Genomic DNA, 18,151 nt, shown 5'->3' with positions numbered 1-18,151 from the left:
ATACATCAGCTTTTACGTTTCTTGAAAAAGGTGGTTGCTAACAAGTGGCTAAACGTTACTACAGAGGTTGTCGGGGACATTAAACGTCATCACGCTGAACAGGAAATCTCATCTACTACAGTCTTGTTGTGTTTATACTCGTGCTCTTGTAACTCAAACTTTCCAACTTGTAGATTTAACAATTTATAGTATTTTCCAATTGTATTGTTTTTTAAATAACGAGTTGTCGGAAGCTTAGTGGTGGTGAAGTAATGTGACTGCAGGTGTAGTTCATTCAAACATTTGCTTTTTACTTCTGGTGATTGTATTTGGGCTTAAAAATTTATAAAAGTTTTCATTTGTGAAGATTATTTTAATGAACAAAACATGTAAGAATCATAAACTTTCTACAATAATCCAAAAGCCAATGGAAAAATCCTACTGGCTTTTTGTCAAGGGAACCAGGGTGATGAAACTTCTGGGATGGCCTACAAAAATACATCATCCCTGCAGGATTGATGACTTCCACATTAGTGTCCAACACTTGAGAAGGCGTCACCTATCTCTCTTAATGACAAGAATTTTTTTTTTGTTATGTCCAGATCACGAGAAAACAACAGGGAAAAAATTACTACTGCATGGCCGCTTAGGGCTTCCGTATTTTGCTGCTAGGGCGTTGCTTTAATCCGGTGGTCCCTTTAAGATTTCTGTGTTTACGGTGACGTCAAAGGTCACATGACAATGACAATATGGCGGATGTGATATGTACGGGACAGTACAAACCAGTGTACAAACCAGTACTGTACACACAATTTCAGCTGTCACAGTACGCGATTTCGGACGCAGCCGTGGATTCAAGCGTAATGTAAGCTAAAGTGGACACTTTAGAAAACCTATTTAGTCAGATTTCACTTATTGTTTATTTCCGATATGAGCAAATACCGTACATAATACTGGATAATAAAATATAAAGATACTTCATTTTGTTATTATTGTGGGAAATATATAAAATACTGGCTTTACTAATCAAGACATGTCAAGTAACTCTGTTGTTTATATTTATATATAAGATTAAATAAATAATACATTCTATATTAGAGTTTATTTATATATATATATATATATATATATATATATATATATATATATATATATATATATATATATATATACACACACACTTCTAAAGAAGCCATTCACAACATTACAATGCAAATCTTTCCTCAAGTCACATACTGATAGAGGACACTGAAGCCATTCAGTAAAACTTCTCAACAGTTTAGTTCATTTTTGACCCCAGGCTTTAGACATTTCAACATGCAGGGATTGGAAATTCATCCATAACTGAGCAAATGAAGGCCAAAAGTTTTTGGACACCGGACTGTCGTACCATATGTGGTTCTTCCCCAAACTGTTCCCACAAAGTTGGAAGCACACACTTGTAGCCTGTAGAATGTTTCTGTATACAGTACTGCAGCATTACATTTTCCCTTCACTGGAATTAAGAGGCCAAACCTGTTCCAGCATAACAATGCTCCTGCGCACAAAGCAAGGTGCATAAAGACATGGTTTGCCGAGGTTGGAGTGGAAAAAATCGAGTGGCTTGAGCGCTGACCTCAAACCCACTAAACATCTTTGGGATGAACTGGAACACTGACTTCACCCAAGCCCTCCTGGCCTACAGCAGTATCTGACCTCAGTAACGCTCTTGTGGATAAATGGGCAAATCATAAATGCAGAAAGCTTTAAAATCAAGTAGAAAGCTTTCCCAGAAGATTGGAGATTATTATTACAACAAAGTGAGGACTAAATCTGGAGTGGGATGTTCAAAAAGCACACATGGGGGTTACGGTCAGGTGTCCACATACTTTTGGCCATATAGTGTATGTTACATGGTCTTATGGGCAGTAGCTTACTTTTAAAATGGTACTGAGTGCAATGGCAGAATGACCTGGTAGACCTTTTTAAATGTGTTTTACTGTTTTTTTTTTTTTAACTAAACAATAAACATGGTTTAGTTTCTGAACATATATGTTTATGAAAATAACACTTTGCCAAAAATATAATAGTAAATTCACAATCAAATTCAGGAACAGCACTGATTTTGTTAAGCAAAAAAGAATGTTCCCAGAATGTCTTGTTATCTCAAAACAACAACAAAAAAAGAATTGAGCCCACAATCATTGTAGGAACGAAATACTTAATACATAGCATCCAGTGGCCCCACTTAAATTATTGCAGGATTGAAGTGAAGTATTATATTATCACTCATCTCCATGCTTCTAGTTGCCACAATGGTCAGTTGATTCAATTGATTTCCCATAGTCTCACTCACTTTAAAATACAATAGTTTCCACTTAAGTATTTCATGACCACAAAAGAGATATCGAGAACCATAACTTAATAGCTTTAATATATTACCTTGTGACCGTGAGAAGCTTGACTCGTGGCCTTAGTATGTTCATTCGTGGCCACGCCATATTAAGAATAACCATGTCACATTTATAAAACAAAAAACTAATTTGTGACTGATGCTAAAATTCCATGTCTGTAGGCCATTTAGCCTAAAAAAAAGGTTTTGGATTACATATAGTATATTTCCTAAACTTCATTTTTTAACATCCAGATACCATGAGGATGCAAACTTTTAAATTCAACTGTCTCCAGGCCCACAGGTTAAGTTGTTGAGTAAGATAAAAACCTAATTGGAAATTCTGCCAATTTTGACCATGAAAATTGGGTAAGGCTGTGACATTGACATTTAATGTGCCCTCCACCGGCAGTTTGCTGATAGTGCAGTGGTAATATATCGGCTGACATTTTTTTCTATTAATACTGCCAGCTTTAACTGGGGTCGACAATATCTTGTGACTGGCTGTGCAATCTCTCAGAAAGGACATTAGCTTGTTAAATGGTTTTATCAGGTTTCTTATGTATAGAAAGTTACAAAGTAAATAAAAAATGGACTGAATAGTGGTTGATTTTAAATATAAAAAAAATATAAGCCACTTTCTTTGGACAAAAGGTAATAGAAGAACTTTTTTCAGGCTTTGAGGGTGAGTAGGGTTTATATATATATATATATATATATATATATATATATATATATATATATATATATATACATACATATATTTATTTTTACTATAATATACTATACTTTTAAGTGTTTTAAATGAATCATTGTCAGATCCATTAAAATGGACCAAGAAGTAAACTAGCTGCAAATAAGCTCTGTTTTCAGTGCTGACAGTATATGTGGAGCACAAGGGAGCTCAGTTCTCTTTATTTTACCACTGATGAGCTCTCAGACCAGGTCTAGAGTTTTGGGCCTGAGTACAGTTTCTTTCTGGGCTGTTTTAGAGTTCATTTTTGCGTTCACATATGCACAAACATGCTGAGTCATTTATTGGAACGTTATAATGGACCATGTGTGAAGACCTTAGTGAATGAAGACTTACTAATATTGTATTAAACTGTGTTTGACACAACGTTCAGGTCTCAACCAGTAGATTTTTGAAATTTTGCTGAAAAATATGTTCTGTTTTATAGCAGTTTTCCCCTGTAAAGCCATTATATATTGTGGAAGGCAGATTTATCACTCAGTCCCATGTCTCAGAAGACGTTTGCCTTCACGTCGGCCACACTGCGCTCTCTGCGGCTGGAACAGGAGCTTCAGGACTGGGAGGAAACACGAAGGGCACTGGCGCACAGGAGGGTAATGAGTAGGCGGCCACTGCCAGCCGCACCCCGGCTCAGACACGGGACAGAGAGGATCCAGACAGTACGAGCCCCTCCACCTCAAATCCACTGCAGAGACCCGGCTGTCCACAACACATTCATGTATGGAGACATGAGGAGTGTGTACGCTGTACTCAAAGAACCTGGTATGGTGAATGCCCTAATGGAGATCGTCCATGAGGAGATGGTGTGGACTCCAGAAATGGGTAGAAACACTCACACTTAAATACACACAAATTGTAAGAAAGTGGGAACATGTGGTGATTGGGATGTAAACACAAGTGTATTAATATAGATTTTCCAAATTTCATAACGATTTCCCAATTTAGGAGTCAGTGCAGAGACAGACAGCATTATATACAAAGACCAAACAAAACCAGTAGAATGCACAACAAAGGCAAAAATAAGAGTATTGCACAATATGGACACAGAAAGAGACAGAAGATAGAGATCAGGGGAATACATGATGTAGTATCATAATATTTGTTTGCCAGCACGGGCAAAACAGAGGTGGCTGATATGTAACAAACTATTAATAGAATTATTTATAAAAAATAATAATAATAATAAAAATAAATATATACATCATGTGGAAATAAGAACACCACATGGATTTGGTTTAATACATATTTGGACAAGCAAACATTTGATCATCTTTGAAACAGTGCCTATTATTGCAGTTGATATACATTAACAAAACCACCAACAAACCACCAGCCAAAGGAAAATGAGCCTTTTCAATCATTTATTCAACAGAAATATCAATAGATGTGATATTCATCTGTGGAAAAAGTCAGTACACCCTTGACCTCAGAAGCTAGTATTGCCCCTTTAACAGAAATAACTTTTTGTAGGCACATTGCATAATTGTCCACCAGGCTTGCTGGAATTGTTGACCACTCTTACATGCAATATACATGCAATATTATATTAGGTCCACTTTCAGTTCAACTTCAACTTTCAGACAGATGGCCTCACATTATCTTCAAGCACTCTTTGATATGATGCAGAATTCATAGTTGAATCAATGAATGGAAGTTGTCCAGTCCCTGAGGTAGTGAAGCAACCCCAAACCATAACATTTCCACCACCGTGCTTCACAGTTGGTATGAGGTGCTTCTCCTGAAAAGCTGTTTTTAGTCAGCACCAAACATGTCTGCTGTTACTGTGACCAAACAACTCTATCTTTGATTCCTCTGTCCAGAGCACATTATTCCAAAAGGCCTGGCCTTTACCTGTATGCTCATTGTCAAACTGTAGTCTTGCAGACTTCTTTTTGTATCAGACGTTTTGCTCTTGGGCTGAGTTTGCTGGGACGGCCCGTCCTGCACAAATAGATAATCGTTTGAAATCTGCACCATTTGTAGATGATTTTCCTTACAGTGGAATGTATTTCAAATAATTTGGAGATCTTTTTAAATCTCTTGCCAGAGTCATAGGCATCCACAACCTTTTTCTGAAAGCCTTACAGAACTCTTTAGAACTTGGCATGATGACACCGACCACACACCTCAAGAGCAAAGAGAACACCAGACACTAGATATGAGAACTTTAAATAAGTTCTAATCACTGGCACCCAATCTTGAACACGTGATTCTAATTTTAAGGATTTGAAGGTGTGATAAATGTAGGGGTGTACTTACTTTTTCCATGATCTGTTTTTTAGTTAATTTAAATTGTGAAAATTACAATAAAATGTCAGTTTTATGTATCATTTGATAGTGTATCACGTTTATTAATAGTCACCGTTTCAAAGAAGATCAAATGTTTGCTTGTCCAAATATGTAAAATAATAATAATAATAATAATAATAATAATAATAATAATAATAATAATAATAATAATTCCATGGGGTGTACTTATTTTTTCCACATGCCTGTATCTACTAATAATTGGTGCAATAATTACATAAGAATAGTAGTAGCCTAATCCTATTATAATTCTTTCTGTTCTAAACCCCAGGAATGTGGACTCTGTCCTCCAAAGTGAAGCAGACATCTGCCCTGCACCTGGCTGCCAGCACGGGGCACTATGGATGTGTGGAGGAGCTGTTATTCCGGGGAGCAGAGGTGGATGCTGACCCTGGGGGTCGAACGGCCCTCCACGATGCCTGTTCCGGGGGTCACCACTCCTGTGTAAAGCTGTTGCTGGAGCATGGAGCTGACCCCGATCTGCTGACAGCCAATGGTGATGCGCCCCTTCACCTGTCCAACACTGCTGGGTCCTACGCGTGAGTGAGAACGGCTGATATAATGGGAAAAAGTGCATGTCCTTTGCTGCTTAAAATTTGAGAACCCCTGGTTTAGTGATTAATGTAAATGTTCCAAATACATCAAATGGGGCTATGTTGTAGAAATATAAACACAAATTTTGCATTGTGCAGATTGTATGGAAATACGACCACACGTCTGCCTTAAATTACAGGAATTGTACACAAACCGTTCCATGAAATGTTGAAATAGCATTTTAGTTATATCCTGGCCATTTCATTAATGGCTGCCACCCACTTCATTTTATTTTATAGATAGCAGCATGTTCTCCTGTCAGGCAAAGGTATGGTTATTTAAGCATGCAGTTCATGTGATGCTAATTGATGGTCGTAGTAGTAAATAAGTAAATACATTTCCATTATTTGATTATGTTAGGCTTGGCTAAGTGAGTACAGTAGTCACAGGTGGAACATTTGTGTATCTTTCTTGACATTCTTTCAAGCAAGATGAGTGTTGACAAAAAAATAAACAATGAAAGAAAGAGGGTAAAATAAATTCTATATATGAGGAAATGCAGGCTGAGGTGGATGCAAATGCAGATAAAGTTTAATAAAGTTCAAAACAAAACAAGATCTATAGTTCTCTTGGAAAAACCACAAAGACTAAGAGAAAAAAACAAACAAACAAAGCAATAAACATAACACAGCAACAGAAGACAAACCAAGACAAAGAACACAGTGCAAACTGTGACTTATAAAGTAGTGCTAATAAACCAAAAATGTGAAACAGGTGATGTTGTCATGTGAGGTTCAGTGGATGATGGGAAACGCAGTCCACATGCCTGTTTTGGCATATCCATGACAATATATCAGAAAATAAATAGCAATAGTACTGAAACTTTGTAAAATAATGAAACTGCAGTGATGCTATTGAACATTTAGGGTTCATTTAGGGCAAAGTAAACTAATAAGCAATTCTGACTTTGGAACTGCTTTGGCTTCAGCACTTTAGTTTTTCACCCCTGCTTAAGGTTTATTATCAATTAAACCCAATGTCCTTATTGCTGATTGATTCACAACCCTGTATTTTCGTATTCTCTGAACTCTCTCAGCTGTACAGAGCTGCTTGTCAGCATGGGTGCCGATGTGAACATGGCCCAGCATGACACGTGTCTCACTCCACTGCACTTGGCATGTCGGAGGGGTCTGGAGGAACATGTGGAACTGCTGCTGCGCTACGGAGCCGACGTGACTGTGCAGAACCGTGAGGGTGAGACGCCTCTGAATGCTGCATGCGCCGGAGCTGAGAGGCCAGCTGAGGCTGCGCGATACCTGGGTGTGGTGCAGAGACTGCTACAAGCTGGAGCACATGCACATACAGCAGGCAGGAAGCAGCACACTGCTCTACACAACGCCTGTAGTAACTGCAGCTATCAAATTGCCGATATGCTTCTGCAGCACGGAGCTCGGGCAGATGCAGCCAACTGTGCAGGATACACACCCATGGACTGCCTGCTGCAGGTGAGGCAGAAGAAAGAAAGAACAGAAAAAAAACAGGCATATAGTACTATAGTACTTTATACTAGAGGTGCTGTTTCCTTGACCCTGTTTCACAAGAAGATGGGATTTTATATAATGAGTTTCAAATCCAGAAAGAGTAAAAAAAATTGCAGGGCAATAAAGAAACACATTTTTGGAACAAAAAGTCCATCACTTGTGCTGTCTGTCAACATTGTCATGGACTACAGTCCAGCCTGTGTTAAAAACCCAATGTGGTCTTCTGCTGTTGTAGAGCATTTGCCACAAGGCTTTACATGTTGTACACTCTGAAATGCTTTTCTGCAGACCACAATGGTAACAGTGGTTATTTTAGTTACTATAGACTTCCTTTCAGCTTGACAGGTCTGGCCATTCTCTTCTAATCTTTCTCATTAACAAGGTTATTACTGACTGCAGAACTGCCACTCACTTAGTGTTTTTTCTGTGTAAACTCTAGAGACTATTTTGCATAAAATACTCAAACAAGCATGCCTGGCACCAACATGGCCTGGCTATTATCAAAGTAACTGAGATCACATTTTTCCCCATTCAGATGTCTCAGGTAAACAGTAACTGAAGCAATTGACTTATATGTGCATGATTTTATGCATTGCACTGTCATATAATTGGATGATTGGATAATGCATGACTGAGCAGGGGTACCGGTGTTCCCATTAAACCGGCTAGTGAGTGTATTTCTAGTTAAATTTAATTCCCAATAAGCAGTGTCTAGGTTGCTTCTTATACAGGTGCATCTCAAAAAATTTGAATATCGTGGAAAAGTTAGGGGTTTTCCCCCCTTAATTTAATTCAGAAAGTGGAACTTTCATATATTCTAGATTCATTACACAGAATTTTTTTGTTTTAATCTTGATGGGATTACAGCTCATGGAATTCAAAAATCCAGTATCTCAAAATATTAAAATAAAGAATTTGTAAAACAGAAATGGCGCAGTATCGATTCCTAGTGTCAAGCCACTCCTGAACCAGAGACAATGTCAGAAGCGTTTTAGAAAAGAACTGGACCGTTGCTCAGTGGTCCAAAGTCCTCTTTTTAGATGAAAGTAGATTTTGCATTTCATTTGGAAATCAAGGTCCCAGAGTCTGGAGGAATAGTGGAGAGGCACAAATTCCAAGCTGCTTGAAGTCTGGTGTGAAGTTTCCACAGTCAGTGATGATTTGGGGGGCCATGCCACCTGCTGGTGTTGGTCCACTGTTTTTCTCAAGTCGAGAGTCGATGCAGCATTTACCAGGAGATTTTAAAGCGCTTCATGTTTCCATCTGCTGACGAGCTTTATGGAGATACTGATTTCCTTTTCCAGCAGGACTGGGCACCTGCCCACAGTGCCAAAACTACTAGTAACTGGTTTGCTGACCATGGTATTACTGTGCTTGATTGGCCAGCCAACTCGCCTGACCTGAACCCCATAGAGAATCTCTGAGAGACATCAGGCCCAACAATGCAGACGAGCTGAATGCCACTATCAAAGCAACCTGGGCTTCCATAACACCTCAGCATTGCCACAGGCTGACTGCCTTCATGCCACGCCGCATTGATGCAGTAATTCGTCCAAAGGAATCCCTGACCAAATATCGAGTGCATCAATTTACATATTTTCAGAAAGTCGACATTTCTCTATTATAAATACTTTATTCCAATATTTTGAGATACTGGATTTTTGATTTCCATGAGCTGTAAGCCATAAATATCGAGATTAAAACATAACAAAGGCTTGAAATATTTCACGTTATGTGTAATGAATCTAGAATATATGAAAGTTCCACTTTTTAAAATTAAATTATGGAAAAAAAAAAAAAACTTTTCCACCATGTTCTATTTTTTTCAGATGCACGTGTACATTTAATTAAGGCATTTAAACTTTCATTAGATCAATACCATTAGTTGACACAAACTGATTTATAGCTCTTTTTTTTTTCTTTTTAAAGGTGGTAGAGGATTATCCAGACCAGCACCCTGAACTAATCGCTCGTTCGCTTCTCAATCACGGAGCAAAGCCTCCTTCCACCAGAGTAAGTTGACACTCTGAATACACAACACATAATTTCAACATGATCATGATTCTAATTCCATTTTGATTAGGTCTTCACTTAGGTACTCTGAATTAGTGATCCTATATAAACCTATGTACAGCAACGTACAAATCAGAAATATTATTTAGTAGTGAATGGTAGCCTTAAACTGCAGCAGCTACCAGTTTAAGGGTAGATATACGTTTTTGTACTACTTTGTATGCTATGCTGTAAAATGTGTGTATTTGTGTGCTGTTAGATGCTGAAGTCGTGCCTCCTCTCCCCTGCCACTCTGGAAGTGATGCTAAACTGCTACCCAGTGGTTCCAGACTGTGAGGATTGGCTACAGGAAGTTCCAGATGAACTACTGAAGGTATTTTTACTCAAATTTATATAATACTTCATTATTGCATTTCTGATTTGATCTAAATATGCATTTCCTCCTCATGCTCAGGAGCACAAGTGTTTCTTCGACTCGGTTCGTCGGATGAGCAGGCAGCCCAGCACACTCCAGCACCTCTGCCGATGTTCCCTGAGACTAAGTATGGGTGCACGATGCCACTCTGCCATCAATAAGCTAAACATCCCATGTGCACTAAAAGAGTACCTGCTGCTGCCGATTAAAGGAGAGATCCAATGATACTAAGTGGAAAGGAAAACACAGACAAAACCACGAACTAGCATGCAAATAATAAATGTTACGAAACCATATAGCCATGAACTGGGTTGTGTTAAAGCTGTTCAATGACCATATGGTGACAAATGACCATAAGCAGTTCAAATGGAAAACAGCACAATTTCATTAATATCTTTTGTCATTTTTGCATGAGTTATTTTTTTTATTTGCCAATAATACGATTGTTTTATTCTAAGACCACTTATTCATGGTGCAGCACTTAATTTTGCTATTATTTTAGAGATTAACAAGCACTGAATGTGGAACATCTGCAGGACAAGATTATCCCTCTTATCGTCTCTTGACGATTTTAGAAGTTTAAAAAAAAACATTTTTTTTAGCTTGTCATGTTACTGAAGATTCCAAATTACTGAAACTGGAAACTCCAAAAAGCTTTAAATATCGGCTTTATAGAAAACTTCACCAAGAACGTTATGTTTTTCTTCATCAAATAACAACACTTTTTTTTTTTTATAGAATTTGTTTTACAAATTTGTGTGTGTGTGTGTTTAAATATTGAACTGTTTGGAACTGAGATTGATATATAGTTATTTAAATTATATCATCAGCATGGTTTCTATAGACAAGCACATAAGCACAGTTTCATTAGCATTAAAAGCATAGTTCAATCTTGAGCAAGCATTGCAATTTTCTGACTGATTTTCAGTATTCCATAAGCACATTAAACTAAGTCTTACATTACTGGTTCCTAACCCTGGTAATTGAGTACCACCTGTCCTGCACATATTAGAGAGTTTCCTGCTGCCAACACACCTGATTTAGCTAATAAACAGCTCTGAGTTGAAATGGGTGTTAGAGCAGGGGGAAAAATTAAAATGTTGAAGACAGCAGGCATTTTGGGACCAGTGTTGACAATTTATTGCATTGTGTGCAAGGAAAAAAACAAAAAACAAAACCAGAACCACCGTTCGTTTAGCTCACCATGAATCCATAAGCAGGGTTGCAGGTTGCCTATGCAAGGGAGCTCATGGTACAGGGTTGCAGGTTACCTATCCCAGGGAGTTCATGGTACAGGGTTGCAGGTTACCTATCCCAGGGAGCTCATGGCACAGGGTTGTAGGTTGCCAATCCCAGGGAGCTCATGGCACAGGGTTGCAGGTTGCCTATCCCACAGAACCCAGGGCTCAAGGTTTGGAACATTTCCTGCTTATGGACAGGGTGCCAACCCATTGCAGGGCACAATCGCACACAATTTGGAAATGACAATCAACAAGACGAAACTCGGAGCACCCATAGGAAACCCCTTGAATTGGAGGTAGGACTTGAACTCCCAACCCTAGATGTGCCAGGTAAACATACTAACCATTAAACCACTGTGCCCCAACCCATAGTATTTGAATTAGCAAATCAGTGACTCACTGATTATGGTTTTGAGTCTTGATGTATCTTCCCTTTCTAGGAAAAACGTGGAGTTTTCTCAAACAGCTCAGTCCAGCTGTACTGATGAACTTCCATGTGTGTTTGGGAAAAAATCACCTCAATTTATACCGATTGGAATTCATTCATAATTAACCTTACATAATAATAATAATAATAATAATAATAATAATAATAATAATAATAATAATAATAATGATGATGATGATGATGATGATAACAACAACCATAATAAAAAATAATAACTATTCTTCTTATTATTTTTTACAATGATACTTATTTGTTTATTTATTTGTATTATTTTTTGTTAAGCTCTGTACGTGCGTGTTGCGGGACTTATCTGGCAACTTTCTCTTTTCACTCACCTTTGAATTTTTTGTCGTGGGATCTGGCAACCCCGAGCCTGGCGCTCGGTGGTGACGCAGCGTCAGCTGTCCGTGTTTGTTTATTACACGGGAGGTGTTGCGGCGGCTTTGGAGTGAAAACAACATCATTAACAAACTTTCAAGAATGATTTAATGACGGTAAATTTCTATATTTCCTTTCCTAACACCCATGTAAACGCCTCAAACAGAGTGTACATTGTACGAACACGGAACATGGTTAAAAAAATAAGACCAGTGCTGTAGCCATGTCCGAAGGTCGTCCTTTCCTCTCTCTAGCTAGTTAGCAATAGTAGTTAGCTATGTAGCTTAGCTAAGTGCTCTAACATGTCTAATATTTTGTCTACATTTTAACGATATATTCGGCAGTTTATTTCCTTCCCTACATTACAAGGGCATATGGAACTAGCCACAATGTTAATTAGCTAATATTAGCTAGAAGTTAGCGCCGGAAGAATGAAATAGTTTAACACACGGAGAGTTTGACAAACGCTAAAATATCGGGATGTTACAACTCTAGCAGTTTGAGAAAGCTGGCTTCACTGTCATGTTAATGTTTTAATAAACCTGAAGCTAAACATTTCCTAAAGTAAGCCTGAGTGAGGCAGCTGTGTATCTAACAGCCCGTATAATGGCAGACGAGCCTTGGGGCAAAATAAACATTATGATAAGTACAGTTTCTTTATATGAGATGGAATGGCATCAGGGAAACGGTGCTCATGTACAGACTAGGACTCGGGGATATGACCGTAATATCATATCACGATACTTGAGGACATTTCTACGATACACAATACGTATCACGATATATAATTTGGCTAACAAACTCTGCAAAACAGTATGAAAATAAACAAAAAAGTCTTAAACCGAGTTTGACTTTTCTTTAATGCTCCTCTTTAAATTAAAAAAAAAATATACAGAAAATCAATGACATCTATTCGGTACCATTTAATTTGTAATGATTAAAAACGTATTAAAAAACGTCATACCAATGATACTTCAGAAAAGTGTATTGTGTAATCCTTTATCACGATATCGATATTATATCGATATATCTCCCAGCCCTAGTGCAGACCAATATTCATAAACAACACATATGAGCATTGTAATCGTCCATATATTTTGTCCATAATTTTAACAAGAAACAAGCATCAGATATTACTTTGCCCCGTACATAATCAGGCAGTGCCACGCCTTAGTGTTCACTTGAACATCCCATTTTTAAAAGAAACTGGACATGCCACTGCTCCTAAACTTTTAGGAACAGTAAGTGGTTTCATACTTCTTTGAGGAAACCTTAATTAACAGATGAACCTGTAGTCTCATAAACCACACCACTAGCAGAACACATTAGAGTAGAGTAGTCTCTCAAACATTTTGCAGTCTGCAAAATAGTTTATATGGGTATTAGACTTTTTAGTTAAACATGTACAATGATTTATTATTGTTTTTATTTTTTGATTCCTGGAGTTTCCATTCACAGAATACACTAGGTCATCTTGTACTTGTTTTTGAGTTTTTGAGGTTCGGATTAAACTCATTCAGTTTAAGTGACCAGTCAAACATGCTAATAGCTGAATAATAAATACACAATATTGCGAAAGGTTTGCGGCCCCGGACCATGCTGTTTTAGGGATTTGTGCTCATTCAGCCACAAGAGCATCAGTGAGATCAGGCACTGATTTTGGTTGAGGAGGCCTGGGGTGCAGTCGGTGTTTCAGGTCGTCCCAAAACGTTTCACTGGGTTTGAGGTCAGGGCTCTGTGCACGCCCACTCGATTTTCTCCACTACAGACTTGGCAAACCATGCTTTCATGGACCACACTTTGTGCACAGAGGCACTGTTATGCTGGTAGAGGTTTGGGCCTCTTAGTTCCAGTGAAAAGAAGGTGTAATTCTACAGCATATAAAGATGTTCTATACAATTTTTTTTTGCTTCCAGCTTTGTGGCAGCAGTTTAGGGAAGACCCACATATGGGTGTGATGGTCAGGTGTCCACAAACCTTTGTCCATATAGTGTATATCAGCTTTAATAATGGTAGGTTGCCAGTCAGATGCAACAATTTCCGTCCTCAGCTGTGGCCAGTTTAGTGCCGTTGTGACCAACGACAGCAGGTGACAATGTTCTGCCAGTGTCTGAAATGTTTTCATGAAAACCTCAGAGCTGCAATGATGCTCAAATGACCTGAAACTCAGTTTAAAATACGGTAGTGGCAATGTTGAAGCCTAAACAAAACATGCCAGTGGACAGAAAAACATCTTTATTACCTCAAACTCAGTTTGCAGAATGTTACTGTTTATGCAAGCCTGTTTTCTACACAAGCTCGAATCACTCTGATGACGTGAACATTGTTCTTTAAGCGCAGGTCAACTGTTAGAGAATCTCCATTGTGTAATCTGACACATGGTCTGTTAGAGAATTCTACCAAGAATGTATTCGGACTATCTCATAGAGTATCTCAAGTGTGCCAGAGCACTGAAGCTAAGCAAGGTTGAGACTGGCCAGTACTAGGACCTCCTGGAGAAAACTAAGGTTGCTGCTGGAAGTGCTATTAGTGAGGCCAGCAGGGGGCGCTCACTCTCTGGTCTGTGTGGGGCCTATTGCTTCAGTATAGTGACGGGGACACTACACTGTAAAAACAGCATCGACTTTCGGATGAGACGTTAAACCGAAGTCCTGACTCCCTGTGGTCATTAAAAATCCCAGGACTTATTGTAAAAGATTAGGAATATACCCTGGTGTCCTGGCAAAATTCTCCCATTGACCCTTATCTATCACGGCCCCCTAATAATCCCCATCTCTTAATTGGCTACATCAATCTCTCCTCTCCACTAATAGCTGGTGTCTGGTGGGCGTTCTGGCACACTATGGCTGCCAGCCTATCCTCCAGGTGGATGCTACACACTACTGGTGGCTGAGGAGATTTCCCCCATACAATGTAAAAGCATTATATAAATGTAACTGTAACTAACAAGTAATATCCCTTTAGCATGGGTGTTAAATGGCAAGAGGCAATTTAAGAGTGTCCTTTTGTAATTTTCGTAGAATTGCCAGTTATAGGTTGAAACACTGCACCATGTCATTTGTAAATAGTGTACTAAATAATATAATGTCTTTGAAACTTGCCAACTTTAAACGTGTTTCTCAACAGAGGCAGTGAGATGGCAGTGTGTGCTCTGTCCATGTTGGATGGCCTGGGCGATGAGGCCACAGCGCTGGGAGGTGTGCTCATCCTGCTCCTGGCGCTGGTCCTGGCCTGGCTCTCCACCCATGTGGCTGATCGTGGTGATCACATCCTGGGTACCATCCTTACCGTGGGTGCCCATGCCTCGCTCATTGGCTTAGGAGGCCATGATGGCTACGCTGTCGCTCCGTCCAGCTCAGAGTCAGGTGAGCAGCAGAGCGACGAGACAACAGACGAGGACAAACAGGAGGATGACGAGGAGGAGGGAGAAGGAGGAGAGGAGCTGCTGGATATCCAAGGAGGCCGGAAGAAAATGAGCCGAGAGCGTGAGGGGGAGAACGAGGGTACGGAGGACGAAGAGGATGAGGGCGCGAGCATCACGGTGCGGCTGAAGTTTCTGAATGATACAGAGGAGCTGGCTGTGCTGAAGCCTCAGGATACAGTCGGAGTGCTGAAAAGGTGAGAAGAAACACATCACTGACATTGATTGATTTATTTATTTCACCAAGATGGAATATTTGCATAAGCACATGCATGGAGGCTAAGAAATTGTGATTGGCCAGTCACTATTTAGGCTTAGCAGAAATCTGATGTCATTCTAGTCGACATGGCACTAGTGCAGGGGATTCTCAAACCTTTTTTTGGGTGACCTCTTTAACATGGAGATTAATTCCAAGGACCCCCTCAGCACAGATTGTATTCTTTAAGATATTAGGTTTTTTATTTAAATGTGTACAGTATTTTTGGATAATTATTGGAATTTCATTCCTGACTGTTCAACCAACAGAACACATTCGGTATAAAGTATACATTGTTTATGAGCTTATTTGTTTTTGAGGTTTTTCAGGTATTTGAAATGTAAGTTGTAATTATGTTGGGTTGCGATTTAAGATTTCATTTCCTCTACTGTAATGAAATGGAGTAATTTTGAGAACCATTGTACTGTACTATATGATATACTTTCAGACTAAAATTATAGTGTAACATATGTGTTCCGGTGATCTTTTCTGTAGCTTCCTGTGTACAGTACTTTAACTTTCGGGGAATTTGTGGGTGGAAACGTCAGGTCAGTTCAATCCTATACACGTGTCCAGAGCTTGTATGTATTTCTTCAAGACATCAAATCCATCTCTCTCCCTCAGTAAGTACTTCTCTGGGCGCGAACGTGAGATTAAGCTGATCTATCAGGGTCAGCTGCTGCAGGACCCACGACGCACTCTGCTCTCACTCAACATCACTCACAACAGCGTGCTGCACTGCCACATCTGCCAGGCACCGAGTCCAGCCTTGCCCCAGGCCGAGCCGGATGACGGGCAGCGTGCTCAAGCCGGAGCGGGTATCAGCGGGGGCTTGCGCTCGGCTGCTCTCACGTTCAGCACAGGCAGCCTAGTGGTCCCGGTGTTTGTAGTGCTGCTAGCCGTGGTCTGGTATTTCCGTTTCAACTACCGACAGCTGTTCACTGCGCCGGCCACCGTCTCTCTGGTGGGAGTCACCGTCTTCTTCAGCTTCCTCATCTTCGGCATGCACAGCCGCTGAGGATACAGACAGAAGAAGGAAAGACGAAGGGAGGCGGGTTGTTGGGAGAGAGGTGAAAAGAAATTGGTGTAAAACATGGCATATTCACTCTGTCTGTTGAAATGCGTTTAATGGAAGGAATATGAAGTGAAGCAGCAGCGGGTGAGTGATGAGGAGAAGGAATAGTAACAGACAAAGTACTCAGGAAGCCTTGTGGCTTCTGGTGCCATTTAGATGCCTGGCGTGTCTCTGTGTGTCAGTGTGTGTGTCAGAGAGAAAGAGAAGGAAAGAGTGTATGAGTGTGTGTGTGAGAGAGAAAGAGAAGGAAAGAGTGTATGAGTGTGTGTGCGTGTGTTTAAGGATTTACTTGTGGGTGAGTCAAGAGAAGTGATGCTGTAATTATGCTTTAGATTCATGTAATCTTTATAGTAATTTAATCTCAACACAAGGCTTAGTTTGTCCGCGGTTATTGTGGATATCATGGATTAAAATCTATGCCAGTTTTACCTAATCTCTATCTATCGTACCTGTAGCATACAAGAACTACAACCTGTTTAATTAATAAAACTCACTTAGACCCTAAGGCTAAGATAAAATTCTGTCAATGAATGCTTCAAATATGCAACCGTATAATCTAAAATCAAATACAAATAGGTTTTAGAATGACACAGACATGAGAGGAAGCCTTACTAAAGCAGTGTTAGGTTTATTCTTTTTGTAATTCAAGACAGCATTCCACAAAACTGTTACATGTAAATGGAAATGTTTATTGATATAATTCAAACACTGCCCTTTATAATAGACTTGAGTAAACACAAGCTGTGATAGATGGACGTTAGTTTGAAAAGCGCTGGAGTATTCCGTTAATGAATGTTTTGTTTGGTTACATGCATCACTTCAGCTGTACAGTTAACTGACCACATGATGCACAACCCAATAAAACCCAAGGGTCATATTCGTAGCAGAAACTTTAACGAATAATCTTCGTTTTATAATAACGACGCACAGTTTTGTGTTATGCTAATCGTTCAGCATATTTATTTTCGGGTGAAGTTTTGTATGATTAACGAATGAGCGTAGCATACCAGCTAACGGTCCTTTGCTTCAGCTCACATTTCATTTTTGTTCTACAGTATTACCTCTGAAGGGAAAAACATTATTATCTTAGTTTCAATACTTGGAAATATTTGTTCTCTAGCAATATACGTTGCGTTCTGCACGCACGAGAATCAAGATATTGTTAAAAAGAAATACAGGGATAACAAATGATTGATTGATAACTAAGTTCTGTAAATAAAGTGTATTCTGTATAAAAAAAAAAAAAGGGTGAAAATTAAAACTCAAAATGTTTGACATCGACGATAGTCTTATCATTTTGCTGTACAACACTTGCAGCTTTTTTGTGACTTTTTTGTGCTTTCTGCGTTAATTTCTGTGATCACAAATTCTGGAGGGACTGATGAATATTCCTAACTTCTGGGATAACACTTAAACTA

At 39.2% G+C, this 18,151-nt stretch overlaps 2 protein-coding genes across 9 annotated transcripts; both read left to right on the top strand.

Moving 5' to 3' along the window:
• The first annotated feature begins 713 nt into the window (after positions 1-713).
• On the top strand, positions 714-10,877 carry asb16 (ankyrin repeat and SOCS box containing 16). Of its 8 annotated transcripts, none has more exons than XM_017489187.3 (7): positions 714-844; positions 3,532-3,926; positions 5,683-5,950; positions 7,042-7,450; positions 9,416-9,499; positions 9,759-9,872; positions 9,954-10,877. In XM_017489187.3, exons 2-7 carry the CDS (start codon positions 3,590-3,592, stop codon positions 10,137-10,139), a joined length of 1,398 nt encoding a protein of 465 aa, XP_017344676.1. In that variant the 5' UTR covers positions 714-844; positions 3,532-3,589; the 3' UTR covers positions 10,140-10,877. The 8 variants fall into 8 exon arrangements, with proteins under 8 accessions (XP_017344676.1, XP_053531512.1, XP_053531530.1 ...); XM_053675537.1 differs by having other exon boundaries at positions 715-844; positions 3,602-3,926; XM_053675555.1 differs by having other exon boundaries at positions 716-844; positions 3,573-3,926.
• Positions 10,878-11,942: 1,065 nt separating this feature from the next.
• tmub2 (transmembrane and ubiquitin-like domain containing 2) lies at positions 11,943-18,014 on the top strand. The gene is made up of 3 exons (XM_017489270.2): positions 11,943-12,097; positions 15,108-15,599; positions 16,283-18,014. The coding sequence occupies exons 2-3, from the start codon at positions 15,118-15,120 to the stop codon at positions 16,674-16,676; spliced, it is 876 nt and encodes a 291-aa protein (XP_017344759.1). The 5' UTR covers positions 11,943-12,097; positions 15,108-15,117; the 3' UTR covers positions 16,677-18,014.
• The last annotated feature ends 137 nt before the right edge of the window (positions 18,015-18,151 follow it).

The sequence above is a fragment of the Ictalurus punctatus genome, chromosome 2 (assembly GCF_001660625.3).
Source record: "Ictalurus punctatus breed USDA103 chromosome 2, Coco_2.0, whole genome shotgun sequence".
In the NCBI taxonomy this organism is placed as follows: Eukaryota; Metazoa; Chordata; class Actinopteri; order Siluriformes; family Ictaluridae; genus Ictalurus; species Ictalurus punctatus.
This window is presented reverse-complemented; position numbering and strand designations above follow the sequence as displayed.